This window comes from Ambystoma mexicanum, chromosome 1q, assembly GCF_040938575.1.
Source record: "Ambystoma mexicanum isolate Mex_15411 chromosome 1q, UKY_AmexF1_1, whole genome shotgun sequence".
Taxonomy (NCBI): domain Eukaryota; kingdom Metazoa; phylum Chordata; class Amphibia; order Caudata; family Ambystomatidae; genus Ambystoma; species Ambystoma mexicanum.
Window position 1 is genome coordinate 788575669 of NC_090922.1, and position 18843 is coordinate 788594511.

Below are 18843 nucleotides of genomic sequence, written 5' to 3' on the forward strand. Positions count from 1 at the left end.
AGAAAAAAGTCTGCATACACTAGATGTACGCAGAGCTGTCATGTTCTACATGGAAAGAACCAGACCACTGAGAAAGACTAATCAGTTCTTTGTCTCTGTGGCAGCAGGAAGAGAAGGAGATGCAGTCTCAAAGTCCACTATATCTAGATGGATTGTTCAATGCATCACTCTCTGTTACACTCTTGCTAAGAGAGAACTACCCTTCAAGCCAAGAGCACATTCCACTCGAGGCACTGGGGCTTCCATAGCGTTCATTGCAAATGTTCCCCTTGAGTCCATCTGCAAAGCGGCCACCTGGAGTTCTGTGCACACCTTTACAAAACACTACTGTCTAGCTGCACACTCTAGATCTGACTCCCAGGTGGGACAGGCAGTATTAAGACATCTTTTCTCTACTGTTCCTTCTCATAACCCACAGCCAACTCCGGGTACTGCTCGCTAGTCTATGCACAGCATGTGATTCTAAGCAGATTAACAAACATCAGAATACAATGCATTACTTACCGTAAAAGCATTTCTGATGGTTGTTATCTGCTTAGATTCACATGCGCCCACCCTTCCTCCCCGCTCGGATGGAAGGAACATAGACATCTTTCTACATCTCTCTCTTTTCTGTACTCACTCACGTATAGAAGGCTCCCTCAGGGCAGAAAAAATACAAACAGAGGGACCTCGACGCGTGAGGGATTGTGGGTACAACGCACGTCACTATAGGGATAGTGTTACAGACACGCCTTGTCGACGTCCCCTTTTCGACTACGAAAAACAAATGCAATACTCCGCAGTGACCACTGGATGTCGGACCTATGCACAGCATGTGAATCTAAGCAGATACAACCATCAGAAATGCTTTTACGGTAAGTAATGCATTGTCATCTGCTGCCTCCAGCTTGTCTTTAGGCGAGTGTAAAAGTAACAAAAAATCCCATGTGTAAAAAGCTAGGGGTGATACAAAGTACCCCAATTGCATTGCACTGTAAGGTGCTGTGTGCAATGTTAAAAAGTACAAGAATGTAAATGAAAACATAGTTTTCCAATACTGATAGTCTGAAGAACTGATAAGTTCCCCCATAACAATGAGTAGAAGGCGCCAGGGGAGTGAAGCTGAAGGCTTTATTTGCCTTCAAATTGTCAAGTCAAGATAAGCACAGAGCTAAAAGAATGGGGTTCCATGGGAAACTATGGAGGGAATCTTGCAAAAATAGAACCCTTCCCTAATAGCTGCCAGCTCTGCAAGTGCCGGAGGAGCTGAATAAGCTGGTAACGTGTTCAATAAGGGCTGCTTCAGGAAATGTTGAAAATCCAGAAACCGATATGGGGAATGGACAAGTGCTGTGATTCTGGAGTTGGGTCACAGGTGTTCGTGGATCCTGTGAAACTGGGATATGGCCAGCCTGAGTGGGCTGTATAGCAATTGACTGTGGTGTACCTGGGACAGTGGGTTGATCAGTTTGTTGAGTACTGGATCGTACGTTAGTGAAAAAAATCAATGATATTCTCTGTTGTTTCTTCTTGTTTATCCTTTACTAAATGAGGGTACCGTGGCAGTGCAGATAATGTTTCTTTCTCTTCCCTATCTAGCGGTTTTCTGTTTTCCACTTAGATTTTTAATCTGACACTTTAGTTTCTCATTAAAATCCTTTAATCTCCTTAATTAGGGTGCATATTGCCTGTCTGGTTCTTATTGATACCGATGGGAATAAGCTCCCAATTGCTTTAGACAAATATTTCAATTTTTAAATAATCATGCACTCTTCAGTTTCAAGAATTTCTTTAATGGGAAGTACCTTCCAGCTGATCCCGGGTTTGCTTGTTTTTCCATGTTAAGGCATGCCATTCTTCTATATACCTACCTATTTGCTGCTGTTTTAATTAATATAATCAGTGGTCGAAGTGGGCGGGAGCAGTTGGGAGCGGTGCTCCTCTTGTTTTTTTAAATTAAGTTTTACTGTTCCTGTACTTTTAATTTATAAAGAAACCGTTCCAGAATGGTTTCATTTTAAAATAAAAGTGTAGGAAGAAGTTGAAACATTCACTGCACTGGACGTTCCCTTGAACAGTAGGCACATTTGTGTAGTGGTTTGTTTGCGCGTGAGAGGGGGAGTGACGATGGGGTTTCTGGGGAGTGGGGATAGGCCAGCAGGGAGCATAGTTCCACTACTTCTTTTCATACACTTCGACCATTGCGTGCAATGTGCGGGAGTGCCCTTGGGTGTTATCTGCAACTCTTTTGTCTGTCCGGACCCATAGTTTTGGCTAATCTTGTCTATAATGGATGGGACACTATTAAACTGTCTCGGGGAGCATGATTCTTTTCTCATCTATTCTATTGGAAATGAGAAAATGGGAAAACCCTGCTAGGTAGCCCTGAGTAGGGAAAAAACATTCACGCATTAACAATTCTGCAGGTGCAGAAGGGAGAAAGACTCACTCATACCCGATTTGACTGACTCCAGTTTCTGGACCCCTGCCAGCTAACTCACCAACCCTCTAGCTGTTGAGAGTGATGTACCATTATTTTCTGACTGAATGTTGTGAGTCCCATGGCTCAGTGACTACCTACCTCTTTTCCCAATGACTTGCTGTATGCAGCTACCGAGTGACTGATTGACATTGTCGTGTAATATGTTCTGATAACAAGCACATGCTTGTATTAATCCTAACCAGGCATGACCCCTTACTGATATCCCTTTTCAGATTACAGACTCTTACACCATTTACTGACCCATTACTAGTTCCCGCTAGCCCACCTCTGCATCTGAGCTTGCTACTTCATTGAAACTCATCCCAACAACCCCATGTGTTGCTCATAGGGAAACACCACTTACGGTCAGCCACCTCTTGACCACCCCTCTGAAGTTTAAGAAAGAACTCCTTACCTCTCTGTTTTGGCACCACAGGGCTTTGGGGAAAAGTAGTCTGCAAACCACCAGTATGCTGTCAGAGTCTCTGGGGTGGCATTAGATTTTCAGAGAATTGTAGCTTACACAATATAATTCGAAGTGTAGCGAAGGACAGAGATAGCTAATTTCTTTACCACGTAATAGAATAAGACCAAAACTGATAGCATGTCACTTCTATCTTTCCTACCAGCACCGACCTGCTGCTACCCCTAAGCACACAATCTCCTTAGGTTACTATGAAATGACGAAACTGATACGAAATCCGGCGATGAGACACACAACAAATGACCTTGACCTTGACTATCCCTAGGAAGATGCCTTGTTCTGTTTTGGAATCACAAGCTGGCTAGGTCCTTCTTCTACCTCTGTAGTCATCCATTGTTAATGCACCCACTGGGCCAACCATCTCAGAACCTTCAAGACCTGTCCAGTTTCATCAGTAAGCTGGGTTTCCCGCCGTCTTTCTCACGTGCCAGTAACTTTCTAGACCCGCATACAAGTCCATTACAGTACATTGTTTAAGTGTCCAGAGCTTCCCAGGGCCCAGACCTCAAAAAGCAATCTCTGCATTATTAGTGACAACCATCTAATGCCGGGCAGGAGGATTCATTAATGTACCATTAGCTCTATAAACTAAGGTCTCAGAAGCTTTAGCAGCAACCCTAGTATATGCAGCTTCATAATGGTATGTTTATAGATTTTCATATATAACCTTGTTAGATTGTACAAGCAGAAATTAAAGGTTTATGAAAATAAGTAAAACTAGAAAAAGTGTGGGGATGATGAGAATAAATAGAAGAATCTTTCAAAGAGAACTAGAAAAACATGACATATGCCTTTACATGTCTTTTAAGTAATCTTTGAGATTCTACTACTAACTAGTGGCAACAGTGCGCGGCATAAAAACCTTTAACATAACATAACATTATCAATTGTTTTGCTGACTTTAGAAGTGTTTGGGTGTCTGTGCACCCCTATTCTGCTCTAACATATGCCCCTCCCCCCAGAGCGACTCCAAACACAGAGGACCCTAGCTATGGCAGAAACCCTATCTTCTTTTTATGTAGGAGCAGGAAAAGTCACAGGCACTGACCCAGGGGTCTTAGGTGAAGGCAGTTTTCCTCTTGCTATTATGGGTAGCTTTTTATGCTTACAAATTATCTCCTTGGGAAGCTGACCCAGGGAAGGAAAGGAATTTGAGTTGAGACCCCCTTTAAGGAGAAATGCACTTTTAAAGAAACCTCTCTAGTCCAAATTATTCACAAGAAAAACTTTGCCTGGGGCATTTTCCTGGATAGTGACAGGCAGAATAGTCTGCATGTCATTTATCTTGGTAATTACCTCAACAAATGGAAACTTTTGGAGGAGCTGTTATGAGTTGTTACGGACAATCAGGCATTGAAAGGGAGACATGCATTCTATTAGCCATTGGCGCATAGCCAACATATCCTCTTAAAGTGCATTTTGTCCTCATTTGAGTGTTTTCTCTCCATTATTCCTTTGCAGTTCCTCCCAGTATTGGTGCACATCCTGACAAGTACATTGTTACCGTGGATAAGTCAGTCGCTCTTCTTTGCGAAGCAGAAGGTTACCCTGCTCCTGAAATTGCCTGGCACAAAGATGGACAGCAGCTCACTGAGTCAGTCCGGCAGAGAATTTTGAGCAGTGGATCCTTGCAAATGGCATTTATTCAACCCAAGGATGCTGGGAGATACACCTGCACTGCTGTCAACGTGGCAGGGTCAAGCAGCTCTAGCATGGATCTTATTGTACATGGTAAGTTGTCATGAAGTGAACCGCATGATTATATATGTCTCCACAATATTGCTAGCTAGATCTGGTATGGAAGTCATCTGAACTCCTTGAAAAAGGATTCAGCAGACTACACATCAAAATGTGCCAAAGATAAACCAGAAAAAAGTTGTTTCTAATGGATTCCTCATCTTTGATATGCCATCTCCATTGCCTTGCTGACCTCAGAACTTTTCTCATCACCAGGGAGTGCAGGGCTGTGTCATCCCCACTCAGCCCAGATAGGCTCCCACGTCGAACGTGACATCAGGGGCAGTATAAATGGAGCCGCCACATCCCATGACCTCACCTTTTTTGCGGTGCGCTCAGTATACTTCGAGAACCCTACTTAGTTTTTACTTGCTTCTCCATCATCACTAATCCTAGTCAGGCCCTGGACTTTAAGCCATGTTCAGATTTCAGAAGGCAGATGCCTGGCCCAGGGGATTTGCCTGTATTGACTGGGCGACAGCCACGATCCACAGTAGTCACGATCATACAAATCTATGCATCCGAAGGCCCTAATGGAGCGTGCCACTAAGTTGTTCATCTACTAACACAAGCATGGTACAAGGACTCTTCCAAGTATCTAGCCGCGGAACCCAGGAAGGCGTTGGTGTAAGAACAGACAAAAGACAAAGATAAAGAAGAAGAAGAAGCGCAGAAAGAGGTCTGGCTCCCCGAGAGAGGCCTCTAAGCGTCACTCTTCTTTGTCCTTTAAGAAGTTGAGCTATCTCTCCAGGGATTCTTCAGTGGATTCATCTCCAACACCTAAGGTACTGTTCCCCATTCTGTCCTCCTCACCAGAGGACTGGGAGAGGTTCCAGATGAAAATGCTTGACATTTTTGCCAAGGCCCCAGTGTAGACAGCTGTGCCGGTGTCAAACACAGGATTCACCACACTTGATGAAGCCGGCAAATGCTCCTCTCTGGACCACAACCGCATGCTTGCAGGCTCGGTCTCAGCTCCCATGGACAGGGCTACATCCTAGCACTCTGCAACTCTGCCCTTGAACATCTTACCCTCAGTTTCTGACCCCTCCACCCCCACCAGCAGATTAATCTATTACCTCTCAGGAGTATGCCCCACCTTTGATGGACAAATGCCACTTGAAAATGACAAACATCTTTGATGAAGAAGGGAATACTGTCACCTTTGAGCTGGAACCCCTTTACTCTGCTAGGGTGGAAGACTTCCTGGAGGAGGTCTATGTAGAGGGAGAGGACCTAATGGAGTTGGCCATGCAACTGCAGTGGGCCAGTGCCCTGGACACTTCCCCTGAGCTTTACATACTACTAGTGCTGACTGCAAAGAGCCCTTATGCTTCTTTTCAAAGGTAGATGGCTAAATTAGCGGAACATTGGATTTTTCCAGACCCTCCAAACCCAGTTCCAATGTGAAATGAATGATGTTCTGTATAAGGGTCCAGCTTGTTAGACCCTGCTTCCTTTCAGTTCGTCAACGGTGACACCTGCGTGGACTGCCTGTGAGAAATCTGTGGCAGTTCTTGCAATGGGCTGAGACCCTGTGAAAAAGCTTTGCCCAGCTCCTTCGATCTGCAATTTCTCTCCACTGATGCATCACCAAAGGCGATGACAGGCCTCAACACAACCTCTTGCTCCTCACTGCCTCTGGACAGGAAGAGTGGGAGACTAGACGCCTTGGGGTGCAAGGTATTTACGCCTTGCGCAAAGAGCCACTAATGCATCTTGCACCCTGACCAGGGGCTAATTTGGACTTTGGAGTGTCAACTTATGTGCGGCAGAGAACTTGCCTGCAGAGGATATGAAGGAGGGCTGTAATGCCTTGGTGAAGTACAGAAAGGTGGTAGCCCAACAGGCATTGCAGTTGGGCCTCGAACCAGCCGATTGTGTGGCATAAGCCACAGCCAGAGGGTCAGTTCTGAGGAGGTATTTATAGATGAGAACCTCAAGGTTTGCTGCTGATGTCCAGGCCTCATTTGCCCACCATGAGAGAGGTCAGGTGCCCTGCAGCAAATAGCAGCAGTGCCATCCCTCCTGCCAATGTAGATGTTGTGGAAGCCAGAGTGGTGGTTTTGCCGTTTTAGCTGTCCCCACAGACCTCCTCGGAACAGAGCATCTGTGAAGGGGGCTTTGTCCATTTGGTGGGTGGAAGTATAGCCCTGCTCATCAAGGAGTGATGTCACATAACTTATAATTATAATTGGCTATTTATAACGCGCTTAATACCCAGAGGTTTCTCAGCGTGGACCCGGGGTCAAACCTGTGTTGCTACACATTGTCTTGCTTCCAAGGCGAGCGCGTTGCCCCTGAGCTATCCTCCCGAGACAAGACTTCACCATACAGGTTGCTAGTCAGTCAGTGGGACCCATTTGTTTAACGCCATCAGACCACCCACCCTCCGGCCTATCGCTTAGCCCATACCTCTGCTGCTGGAGCTGGTCCATCAGCTTCTATCAAAAAACCCTATAGAATTGGTGCCCAGCTCAGAGTGAGTGAAGGGCTATTACTCCCTTTAATTTCTGGTTTCTAAGAAAGACAGGGGCCTTGTCTAATATTGGATCTGAGGCTTTTGAAATAGTACCTGCACAAGTACAAGTTCAAGATGGTCACCTTGGCCCACATCCATCAGGCCATATGCTACAAGACTGGCTGGTACCTCTGGATCTACAGGCGGCCGACTTTCACGGGTGGATCCATTGGAAGCACAGAAGGTAACTGAGATTTGTTGTCTGGATCCCCCACTACCAGTTGAAAGTTCAAACTGTTGGCAGTGGTGGCAGTAGCTTGCCTCTGGATGGTATGCATACCTGGCTTCCTCTACCTTGTCTGAGCATGCACCCCAAATCTGGGGTTTGCACATCTGTTCTGCAAATGCAGCCTGTTGCACAGTTTGGACTAGGTATTGCTGTCCCAGTCTCTTTGGTTCATTGGTGCCGTCTTCGACACTGGCTTGGATAGAGCTTTCCCTCCCCAAGATCAGGTGGCAGACATCCTCCAGATGGTTCATGTCTTTTGGTCCCAGAAGCTGGTTCCAGCCTATGCCTTCCTGGGTCTCATGGCCGCCTGCATTCTGGTGGGGCCAGAGACCTGGTTTCACATGAGGTCGCTCCAGCAACTTCATTGGTGTCCGGGGTCTCATTTCCAGGGTCACATGGCAGACATTTTGCGGATGCTGGCCAATGCATTGAGAGTGGGCACTACCTAAAAACAACAGGGTGGTGTGGGGACATTGCCTGTGTGTAGAGAAGCAATAAGACTATGGTTCTGGGCTCTGGAGAAAGACGTGTCTCTGATGGTGGCCATCTTGCCAGGCTTGATGTTAAGATGGATTTCCAAAATCAACCTTGGGGTGGATTCTAGAAGGCCAATCTTTTATGGTGAACATGAAGACACTGAAATCTAGCCAACAGTGTTAATGTAAGGTAGCAGAGCAGCAAGGTATAGACTCAGGAGGGGTGTGAGTGTGGTGTAGGGCTACAACGGGTCCACACAGAACAACACCAATAATTCCAGATAGATAGGCAAGTACAAAAATATACAATGATTTATTAAACCTTTAAAATACACACTGAGCAAGTAAAAACATCTAGTCAATATTGTAAAACTAATTCTATAAAACATATATATATATATATATATATATATATATATATATATATATATTCATTCACCCTAAGGAGATATAAGAATGCATTTGATTTCAATAACCACTGAATCACAGGTAAGTACTCAGATGCATAGAAAGTAGCAAAGACACTTCAGAATAACAAAAGAACAGCTTCCCTAGCTTTTTTAAAGTTCAACCCAAGGGCGTTTAGGCCAAAAGTCACAATTTCCAAAGTGTATACTTCACAGGCAGGTTTATTAAGGGATTGCTGATGGCAGTGGCTGTGATTAAAAGAGTCAAAAAGTTAGATAAAGTTCAGGAAGTAAATTCGAACAATCCCAATCACTAAGAAAGGAATCCTTGACCAGGCCTCCACTGACCAAAATCAGCAAAGAGTGATTTAGGGACATGACTTAACGCCCACTGGTGGACCGGCGGGACAGAAACAGGTATGGTAACTTACCCCCTGACTCTGATTTCTCCAGAGAGCACTGCTGAGGCACCGTATTCTGTTGTGGACACACTCTCCTGTTCTTGGTACCTTCGAGGAGGCCCAGGTGTTGCAGGTGCACACTTTCAGACACAGGATTTAGTTCTGGTTGCGATGCTTATGAATCAGACACCTTTCAGCAGAACACCCAAATGAAGAAAAGATTAAGACTTCTGCGGAGCAGACAACCTCAGGATACCTCTAGGGCACGAGGAAGATAGATGAACAAAGGAGAAGGCCCTGCACAGCTTCTGTTCACTGAAAATGCCGGAGCAGGTGTCTTGTTACACAAGTTGAAGATCCTCCAGGTCCCATGGATGCACACAGAACCGTGACAGCTGCAGTAAGGTAGCCCAGACCAGTCCACTGCTTGGTCCAGAGACACTTCTGAAGGCTCAGAAGGCATGCATCCTCGAGCAGGGTAGAGACTAGTTGTTCCCAAGAGCCCAGGAGTTAAAGTATCAATGGAGGCTTTCTTGAGATCAGGACAGAGGAGCAGGGCTTCACCATAACTTCAAAGTAGTTGACACTAGTCAGCTGCATGAGTCATTCTTGGGTTGTCGGTAGAGTGCACTTCTTCATAGGGAGGTTGGCACCAATGATGACTTGTTGAATGGCTACAGGAGCTCTGACGGTAGTTCAAGCCCCTACTAGCAGATTTTTCACTGAAGCACCGCTACTAACCTGTGCTTCAGTGTTTCCGCTGAGTCCTATACCACAGGAATGGGAATTTACTGCACCTCCGCCACCGGTAATATCCTGGTATTACTGGGATTTCAGGCGGCGTAAATGGTAAGGCGAGGTTGCCGGGTCCGGCGGCCTACCAGCAACCTCGTAATGAGGGCCTATAGGGCCCAATTACGAGTTAAGCGGTGAAAGTAAAATGTGTTACTATAACGGTTGGCGGATTCACTTTCAGCTATGAGCTGGAGTTAAATCTGTGAGTGTTCTGCCACATGTTGCGGTAATTCCACCAGAAATCCCCATGGAGTCATATGGACTGTAAAAAAGGGGATTTACATGTCCACCGCCATTTGTAATCCAGCGGTAATACTGCCTGACGAAGTGGCGTTAACGGTAATACAGTTTGGTGTTATCTGGGTGGATTTAACATCCAGATACCACCAAGCACATAATGAGCCTCTAATAGTCTGACTGTACTGAGATTTAAGGACTAACCAGTTCCCTATAAGAATAAGCAAATGGGTAAAGGGAAGTAAAGCAGAAGGCTTAACATACCTCCAAAACATCAGGATAGGAGTCTAAACAAAGCAAAAAGAAAGGGTGTGCCATAGAAGTCTATAGAGGGGCAGGGGGGAGCAGCAAAAAGAAACTCTATCGTAGCAGTGTAGAACATCATGGCAGATTAATTATGCACACAGACTTCGGCCTCCCACGAGTGGGAGCTCTCCCAGGAAGGTTTGGTGGAGAATTTATCTTTTTTCGGTGGACACTGCAAGTGGACTTTTCACTGTGAACAGTAGTTGCGAGATGCTCTGCGCCAGAGAGTTTCCTAGGCAAGGAGCACTGTGGGACACATTGACGGTCGAGTGGAGCCTCAATCTCTTCTATGCATTCCCAATGATCCCAGTCAATTCTCTGATTCTGAGGAGACTGCGTCTGTATGTGTCCATGTTAATTCTGATTGCTCAGGACTGGGCCTAGAGGACGTGGTACCGAGAGATTCCGGATATGTCTATCTGCTCTCCCTCTGTGACGGTGGATCTGCTTTCCGACTCTGGGGTGGGAGGACGGATGTATACTAATTGACCTTTTCACATTTGATCGCGGGAGAATTTACCTTCTGCACAATTGATCGTGAAATGAAGGTCAATTAGGACATATCAATCCAAAACCCCCAGCAACCCCCTACCCAATCCCATTATATTTATTTATTACCCCAAACCCACCCCACACATTTATATAAAGTAAAATAAAGGCAAAGGTCAATCGAGCAGAAGGTCAATTAGGACCACTATTATTAGGTCAATTAGGACAAAAGGTCAATTGTAAAAGGTCAATTTGCGTAATACCTGGAGGACAGGCCCTCCATCCATGCCTCTGCCGTCTGAACCTTCATGCTTGGCTGCTGAGAGGCTGATGTATATGGAGTGGGATTTCTAGGACAACATCCTGGATGAACCCCTTTCTGCCCGGAAGCCTGCCACCAAGTCCATTTGTGTTTGCAGGTGGTGTAAATTCTTGGTTTGGTGCCTGGGGAGGGCTGTAGAATCTGTCATCTGTCCTAGCACCTCCCTTTCCGCTCTCCTTGGCATAAACCGGCCTGAATTTTGGCACTATGTAGGGGCACCTGCCATGATTTTGGGTCTTTAAGAGGACCCCTGAGCAAGGCCCCTTTTTCACAATTCCCATTTGTTTGCAGTTTTTGCAAGGTTTGGGAAACCAGTTATCCACAGGCCGCTTTCTTGTTCCTGCATGAGACTTGAATTTAGTTTTGCCATTCATTATGGGAGCTCACCCTGAAGGTGGTTTTGCTGGTGGCCATCACTGTCAATGACAGGAGAGTGAGCTCAGGCATTGTCTATTAAACCTCATTATTTGATGTTTTCCAAGGAGAAGGTGATTTTGAGAGTGTGCCTGTCCTTACTAATGTGGTGTTGGAGTTTCATCTAAATCAGAAGAGCCATCATCCTGTGTTTTTTCCTCCACTTCTCTCGTCTAAGCTGAAGGACGATTACATTGGCTGGACTTGGACCTGGTGTAGGCACAGCTTCTCTGTTTCTCAGTAAAGGGTTAACTTTACTTTTAATTTACTTTATTCCATTTATACCGTGCACCATAGACCCAATGGTGTGAGGGTGCATACAAACAAACATCCATGAAACATAAAATGCACAGCATATCCGGGTGAATGAGAGTACACACAATGGAAGGAGGCAATATACAAGAATTTTCTGGCGAAGAGGACTATGAGGAAAAGCAGACAAAATACTAGGGCCGTAGACTACGTACACCTCCCTATTACAATATCAGATCACAACTCGACGATCCTCTAGGAATATATTTGGAGCATTTTAAAAAGGCAGGAAGCGAGCTACCCCCACATCCAACTAATATACAGTCAAAGTTAGGATGAAAACAACAATCCTTAATGTCCAATCTGTGAAGGGTCACCAAATGGGAGCGTCGGACTGCACCCTGTCCTGTTCTCTGGCGTAACCAAGCAAGCACTTTGTTAAGTAGTGATTGTTTAGATTAACAGGAAAGATTAACTGCTTGTTGTGGGTTATGCTGGTGCTCATGCTGGAAGACACAGACCCTGTCAAGGTGGAACATCCTCTGCATCTCAGAATGCTAGGATCTGGCAGGGGAGGTTGTGCCTGATGGTCTGAGAGCTCATTCGATCACAGGCCTGGTTGCCACCTCTGCTCTGCAGAGGGGCTCCCCATCATGGACATGTATGAAGTGACTACTTGTGCTTCGCTGCACCCATTTGCCAAGCATCACTGTCTGGATTCCCTGTCATTGCTGGATGCTTACTTTCGTAGAGCAGTCAGATTTATGTAGGGTAACGGGACTCGATCATAGGTGTGGAATGTGTGGGAGGAAAGAAGCCATTAGAAGAACAAACTACTTACCTTTCTGTAATGTTCTCTCTGATAGATGTTCCTCCCACAGACTCTGCATAGTCCTTCCAACCTGCTCCTCTTGGCAACTAGTTCATACACATCTTCTGTTCTGATTTTCATCAGTGGCTAAGTGCTGAAGTAGAAGGGTGGTACTGAGACCATGGGGACGTGGCAGTTTCATATATACTTGCCCTGATGTCACCTCCAATGTGGGGTGCCTTATGAGGTTAACTGGCACTGGAGATGTATTTATATATGCAGGGAAGATCAATCGATTGAAAAAGAACATAGCATTTTCTTATTTCGAGAAATGTATTTTCTTTTTGTAATACATTTTTTTCATATACATGTGCTTAAAGTTTTGATTAATATGGTACTAAATGCACAATCAAAAAACAAAAAACATAGAATAGATAAGATATCAGATTTGACGGGAAGCAGTGAACCACTTACAATGGGGTGAGTTCAAGTGGCATTCTGACCAGGTTGTAGTGTGGTGTAAACGGAACAGTCACCGGGGACAATACATGGGTGGACACACATATATTTAAGGACAATCAAGAGTAGATTTTTTTAAGTGCAGGTAGGAAGTACAGCATCTATGTTAGGGATCTGACCATGATGGGAGAAGTGTTAGAGTGGAGGTAGAGAAAGTGAGGGACAGAAGCAGGTTAAAGGTGAGGGAATTTGACTTTGAACAAATTGGTGTGGACTGTTTCTCGGATGTCCAGCAAAGAGAATTCCATGCAAATGGAGCAAGAAAAGAGAAAGAGCCCAAGTGAGAGGAAGCATGGGGGAGGCAATTTGACACAGTGGTAGTCGAGGAAGCAGAGCAGCGATTACGAGAAGGCTTGAATAGTTGGCTAGATGAGGATAGATCAGTGGTGCCTTACTGTGGATATATTTGTGAACCAGGAGGAGAAATGTAAATCTGACCCTGTTTTGCATCGTCAGCCATCCATCCTCGTGATGGCAAGAGGATAGAATATCAAAGATGAGGAATCCGTGGGAGGAACATCCTTCAGAAACATTACATAGAGGTAAGTAATTTGTTCTTTAGTTTGTAAACTGCCACTCTCGTTGTAGAACTCATGATCAACGTATCCCCTCTGCTTGAGGTGATTATTGTCAGAGACCGCTAGGGGCATGGACCAAGATGGCCGCTTGAACATCAGCTCTGTCGCTGCCGTGCCAACGTTTGGTATTTATGCCAGTGTTATTCCTCACTGGGTGAGATCCTGTGGCAGGAATGAGAGTTGAAGGGCTTACCCAGTGGATGATGTCGAAGACAGACAGTCAGGAAGGCAGATGTGGCCTAATGGGCGACAGCCTACTTCGAGCCTTATGAACTGGTTGGAGCTGCCCTGTGGAGTTGGAGGAGGGTCTGGGATTGAATGTAAGTTGACTTGTTCGGCCATTCTGCAGCACTGCAAATCCGCCCTGGTGGGGATCAGCAGCAGTGTGCCAAGGCGGGGAACTGGAGTCACGACTCGACGAGGGGGCACCGGCTGGTCTCCTGTTGGCAGACACTTTGAGGCGAGCCATGCCCGAGCCACTGGGGAAGCTAGTCCTGGGCATATGGGGTGTTCAAGTATGGACTACCCAGTGGTTAGGGCATGAGTTTTACGACCCCGTGAGAAGGTGGAGCTGAGGAGTAGGACCAGAGGGGGGCAAACCTCTGAACCTTGAAAAGACCAGGGTGAGAGTGGTGGCAGAGACCGACTCCCAGTTGCGGGACCGGGGCTTGGACTGGTTGACTTCCCGTTGGCCAGTGTTGTTTAAGGGCTGCATGGTCCATTTCCGAGGAGGTCAGGGAAGGAAGAGTTGTGGTCCTCCATTGCACAAGTCAGGCCTAGAGGGGGGTGGACCATACTCTGGGTACGGGGTGCCCCCAATTAGGAGATTTCCCAGGGAGATCTGGAGCCTGGAGGACAAGGGAGGGCCCGGCAAGGTATACAGGCATTACAGAAATACAGAAGGGTTGACTCAATGTTCGACAGGTGTCAATGCCTCGAGCACTGTGGACGTGAGTGCCAGCGGTCAAACCCATCTTGCGACCAAACACAACATATTGGGCATCCTCCACGAAATAAAGGCCCTCAGGCGAGACATCCAGATGTCGATTGCTGGCCTGTGGAATAGAGTGGATACTTTAGAAAAAAGGTTAGAGGGTAGGGTCTGGAAAACAAACAGTTACAGGGAGACATGCTGGAAATGAGGTACGATGTCAGGCTGCTGGATCCAGAAACCTGAGAGTCTGAGGTGTTGCTGAAGGCAGACGACCTGGAAAATCTGGAGAGGCGGAACAACCTGCAGATATTTGGAAAGAAGGAATCCCCTGGGGAGACGCCTAAGGATGTTAAGAGTAAGGTGAACGAGATTGTGAACACTCTCTTTAAGGAAGAAGGAGGCAATGTGGTGTCAATTGACAGAGCACACAGAGATCGAGCAGGCCGCCACTTAAGCCCTAGATCGATCCTTGTACAATTCCACTATTATGGGGAAAGTCAGAGGTGCTGACTAAGGCCAGGCTACGGAAGGAATTTCAGTATGAGGGGGAAACCTTGAAGATTTGCCAAGAATTGTCAGGCCTTACGCTCGACAGAAGGAGAGACTGTCGCACTCTTAGGCAATGGTTAACAACCAAAGGGATTAGGTATCTCTGGGCAATTCCTTTTGCATTGATAATTGAAGTGGGAACTGAGGACTTCAGGGTCTCATCTGGGTCAGAGGTGATGTCGCTCTTGGAACACTTATTGAACCATCAGTAGAGCAATCGATTGGATGCCGAGGACATGACGTATAAAAGGGATCCCCCACAGGGTCCCACTGGGAGGAAAAGGGTCCCTGGGGGGAGAATATTCTTTAGATTGGGGACCCCATCTCGTTAGAAGTGAGGATTGGAAGACTTAATGGTGTAGTCTGTGGTCGGAGGGGAGGTATGATGTGGTGAGTGGGATACCTGCATAGGCGAAGTTCTCATTGCCTGCAGGACTTGGATTATACCACAAGGTTGTATGGTTGCTGCCGCAATACTGAAGGTGGATTTGTGATATGGGCAGGGCAGTGGGGGGGTGATCCTAGCGGCCCATTTTCGAATGGGCATCTCAAGTTTCACATGTTTCTTGTTGGTTATGGTCTATTTGGGGTTATGGGGAGGTGAGGAGGTGAGGGGGAAGAATGAGGGAACTGAATGTGGGGGGCAGGATGTTTATACGGTCAGGTGTCGTTTTGAGAGGTGATTGTAGGTGGACATTTGGGGAGCAGGAGGTGACGTGATGTTGGATACAAGGAGGGATATGCGGAATAGATCAGTTAGGGTGGGTATCCTAAATGTTAAGGGGTTGAATTCCCCTGTGAAAAGGTCCTGAGTGGCTAGGGAATTTTGAAATATGGGCTTGGATATACTGCTCCTTCAATAAACTATACTTAAGTTGGGCAAGGAATGTAAACTTGTGGGTGCTGGGGTGTGTCAGACATTCTGGTCCTCCAGAATGGTCAAGAAGGCATGCGTGGGGATTGTTTTTCATAAAGCTCTTGTGGTTAAGGTGACGAAGGTTGTTAGGGCCATGAAAGGTCTGGTGTTTGTGCAGAAACTGGTGGGGGATAATAAGGCCACTGCAGTGACTATATATTGTCCCAATCAGGGGCAGATGGTTTTCTGCCAAGTAGCATTGGATCTCCTACTAGGGTCTGCAGTGGTCCTTTTGATAATTGGAGCGGATTTCAACATGTGGGCGGACCTGATGCGAGACAGGTTTTCTCTGTGGAAAGGTGTGGTGACCTTCACGACGCAAGGGCGTTGGGCCTAAGGGATATATTGGGCAGCAGGGAATTGGTGGATGTTTGGAGACTGAAGAACCCGGATGTTAAGGGCTATTCTTTTTTTGCGATCCGCATGAAACGTACACTAGAATAGACTATCTCTTAATGGATATGGGCATGGCAAAGGGAGTTTTGAGTAGTGTGATACAACCAGTGGGCTGGTCGGACTACAGTTCAGTGAGTATGGACGTGAATGTGGCAGGTTGGTACCAGAGGGATTTTCCATGGTGGTCTAATAATACTCTATGGAGGGTTGACTAAGGAGATAAGGGAATTTTTCAAGTGGGATGACATGGGGGAGTTTAACGCTTGCACTGTCTATGAGGCAGCAAAGGCAACTTGGAGGGCTCTGCTTCTACAGCAGGGAGCAAGGAGGAAAAGGGAGCGGGTCTTGACAGAACTAGGGCTGAGGAAGGATATAGAGGTGTTTGAAATGGTTTGTTTGTTTGTTTGTTTATTTCTAGCGCGCGCCAGACCCGAAGGTATCAGGGCGCGAAAACAAGAATACTTTAAGCTTACATGGTTACAGGGTTACATAGTCACAAAGATACAGGTCAATACAACAATACAGCACGTAATACCTATGCATTTACATGTATTGATCAGCGGCTGAAAAGTAGGGTCCAGTTTGGGTAGCAAAGTCAAGTACTGGGAGGAGCAGGTAGTGCTGGAGCTACAAATCGTTTTCTTTAAGCCACTTGATGATGTTTAATCTAAAGTGTGAGTAGGATTGGTCGGTCCTTAGGATGGGCGGGAGGGAGTTCCACAGTTGGGCTGCTTTGACGGGAAAGCTATTCCCTCCGGTTGTAGTCATTTTGAAGGGGGGAACTGATAGGCAGTTTGTATAGGCAGCTCTGGCGGGTCTGGATGAGACTATTCTTTTGAACTTCTCTGTCAGGTAGCTCGGTGCTGAATTGTTGAGGCATTTGAATGTTATGGATGCAGTTTTAAGTTTAATTTTGTCAACAGTAGAGAGCCAGTTAGATTGTCTTCTGATCGTTGATATATGTTCTCTTTTGGAGATATCTAAGGCTGCTCTAAGGGCGTTATTTTGCAGTATTTTAATTTTCTTAGTAATTTATTTATTAGATCCCAAATAGAGAGTGTTGCAGTAATCCAGTTTGGACAGCATCAATTCTCTTGCCAAAGTGGTGCAACTGCTTGTAGAAAGGTAAGGTTTCGCTGATCTGATCAACTTACAAGTGTAGGCTGTGGAAGATGCCATAGCGTTCACTTGTTTGGCCAGGATGAGGCTGGAATCGAGGTAAAAACCTAATGTTTTCACTTCCTTAGCAGCTTTGATTGTATTACCATCTATAACAAAGGACGTATAGTCTTGGCTGAGTTTCTTAATGTTAGATGTAGTTCCCAGAATGATGAGTCCCGTTTTGTCATCATTCAGGCATAGACCATGAAGTGCCATCCATGCCTGGATGATGAGGTATATCTTATTCACCAAGGCCAAATCCTGTTTGTAATCCCCCGAAAGTGGGATGAGAATCTGGGTGTCATCTGCATAGTTAGTGTAGGTGACACCTAGAAGGTCCACATCATCAAACAGGGGCTTAGTAAAGATGTTATACATGGTAGGGGAGACGTAAGAACCCTGGGGTACACCACACGTGATGGGAGCAGGGTCTGCAGGTGCTGAGGTGGAGAAGACCCTCATAGTTCTCTCACTTACAAATGATTTGATCCAGGCTATAGCTTGGGACAAGAGGTGCGCTGCTGATTCTAAGTGGTTACAGAGCACTTTGTGGTCCACCAGGTCAAACGCTGCTGAGAGATCCAGAAGGAGAAGTAGGGCAGTGTTTTTCCTTGGTCTCTAAGCCCTTCGACCTGGGCCTTAAGATCAATAAGTGCAGTTTCAGTGCCATGCTGTGGTCTGAAACCTGATTGCCGGGTGCCTAGGAGTTTGTGGAACTCCAGGAATTTCTGAATCTGTAAATAGGCCATTCTATCTAATATCTTTAGTAGGAATGGCACTGTGGTGATAGGCCTGTAGTTTGCAGGTATAGCCGGGTCCAATGATTGCTTCTTAAGGAGGGGGAGGACCCAAGATTCCTTAAAATTACTCGCTATAGTACCTGAGATGAATGAAGCGTTGATAAGTTTAGAGATACATGGAGATAAATCTCTTGCAGCGTCTTTTATTATTTGTGCAGGGCAATTATCGCCTCGACAATTTGATGGTTTAAGCGATAGTAGTATTTTTTCAACCTCCAGTATGGAAACTTTAGTGAAGTTTAATCGTTCTTCTGGTTTGGCAGTAGTGTGTGATTTGTCCATTTGGGTGGTAGTGGGAGGTATGTTTAGTTTTTTCTTATCGATTTTAACTTGGAGAGTGGCAATTTTGTCGTTAAGGGCCTTCTGGATGTTGAAGCACCTAGTTTTATTTTTGACAGTTGTCAGGTACCGGGATAGGGTTCTCCAATTCCTTTAGTATTGTAAAGAGCTCCTTGGTGCCTGATTTGGCTTGCATTATTCTATTATCAAAGCTTTCTTTTTTAGCTTGCTGTATTTCAGTTTTGTATTTTGTAGAGGTATTGATAAAGATGGCTTTATTCACCTCTGATAGTGCTAGTTTCCAAGAGGATTCACTCCTGCGTTTTTCTTTCCTTAGAGATTTTAGGTATGGGGTAAACCAGGCAT

The 18843-nt window shown here is 45.8% G+C and overlaps 1 protein-coding gene across 2 annotated transcripts in view; it reads left to right on the forward strand.

Annotated features, from left to right (window-relative positions):
* HMCN1 (hemicentin 1) overlaps window positions 1-18843 on the forward strand; it is a 1785366-nt gene that overhangs the window by 1426722 nt on the left and 339801 nt on the right. For both annotated transcript variants that reach the window (XM_069641364.1, XM_069641365.1), the window contains exon 81: window positions 4410-4679. In XM_069641364.1, the coding sequence (XP_069497465.1) occupies window positions 4410-4679 (270 nt within the window). The remainder of the gene's footprint in view (window positions 1-4409; window positions 4680-18843) is intronic.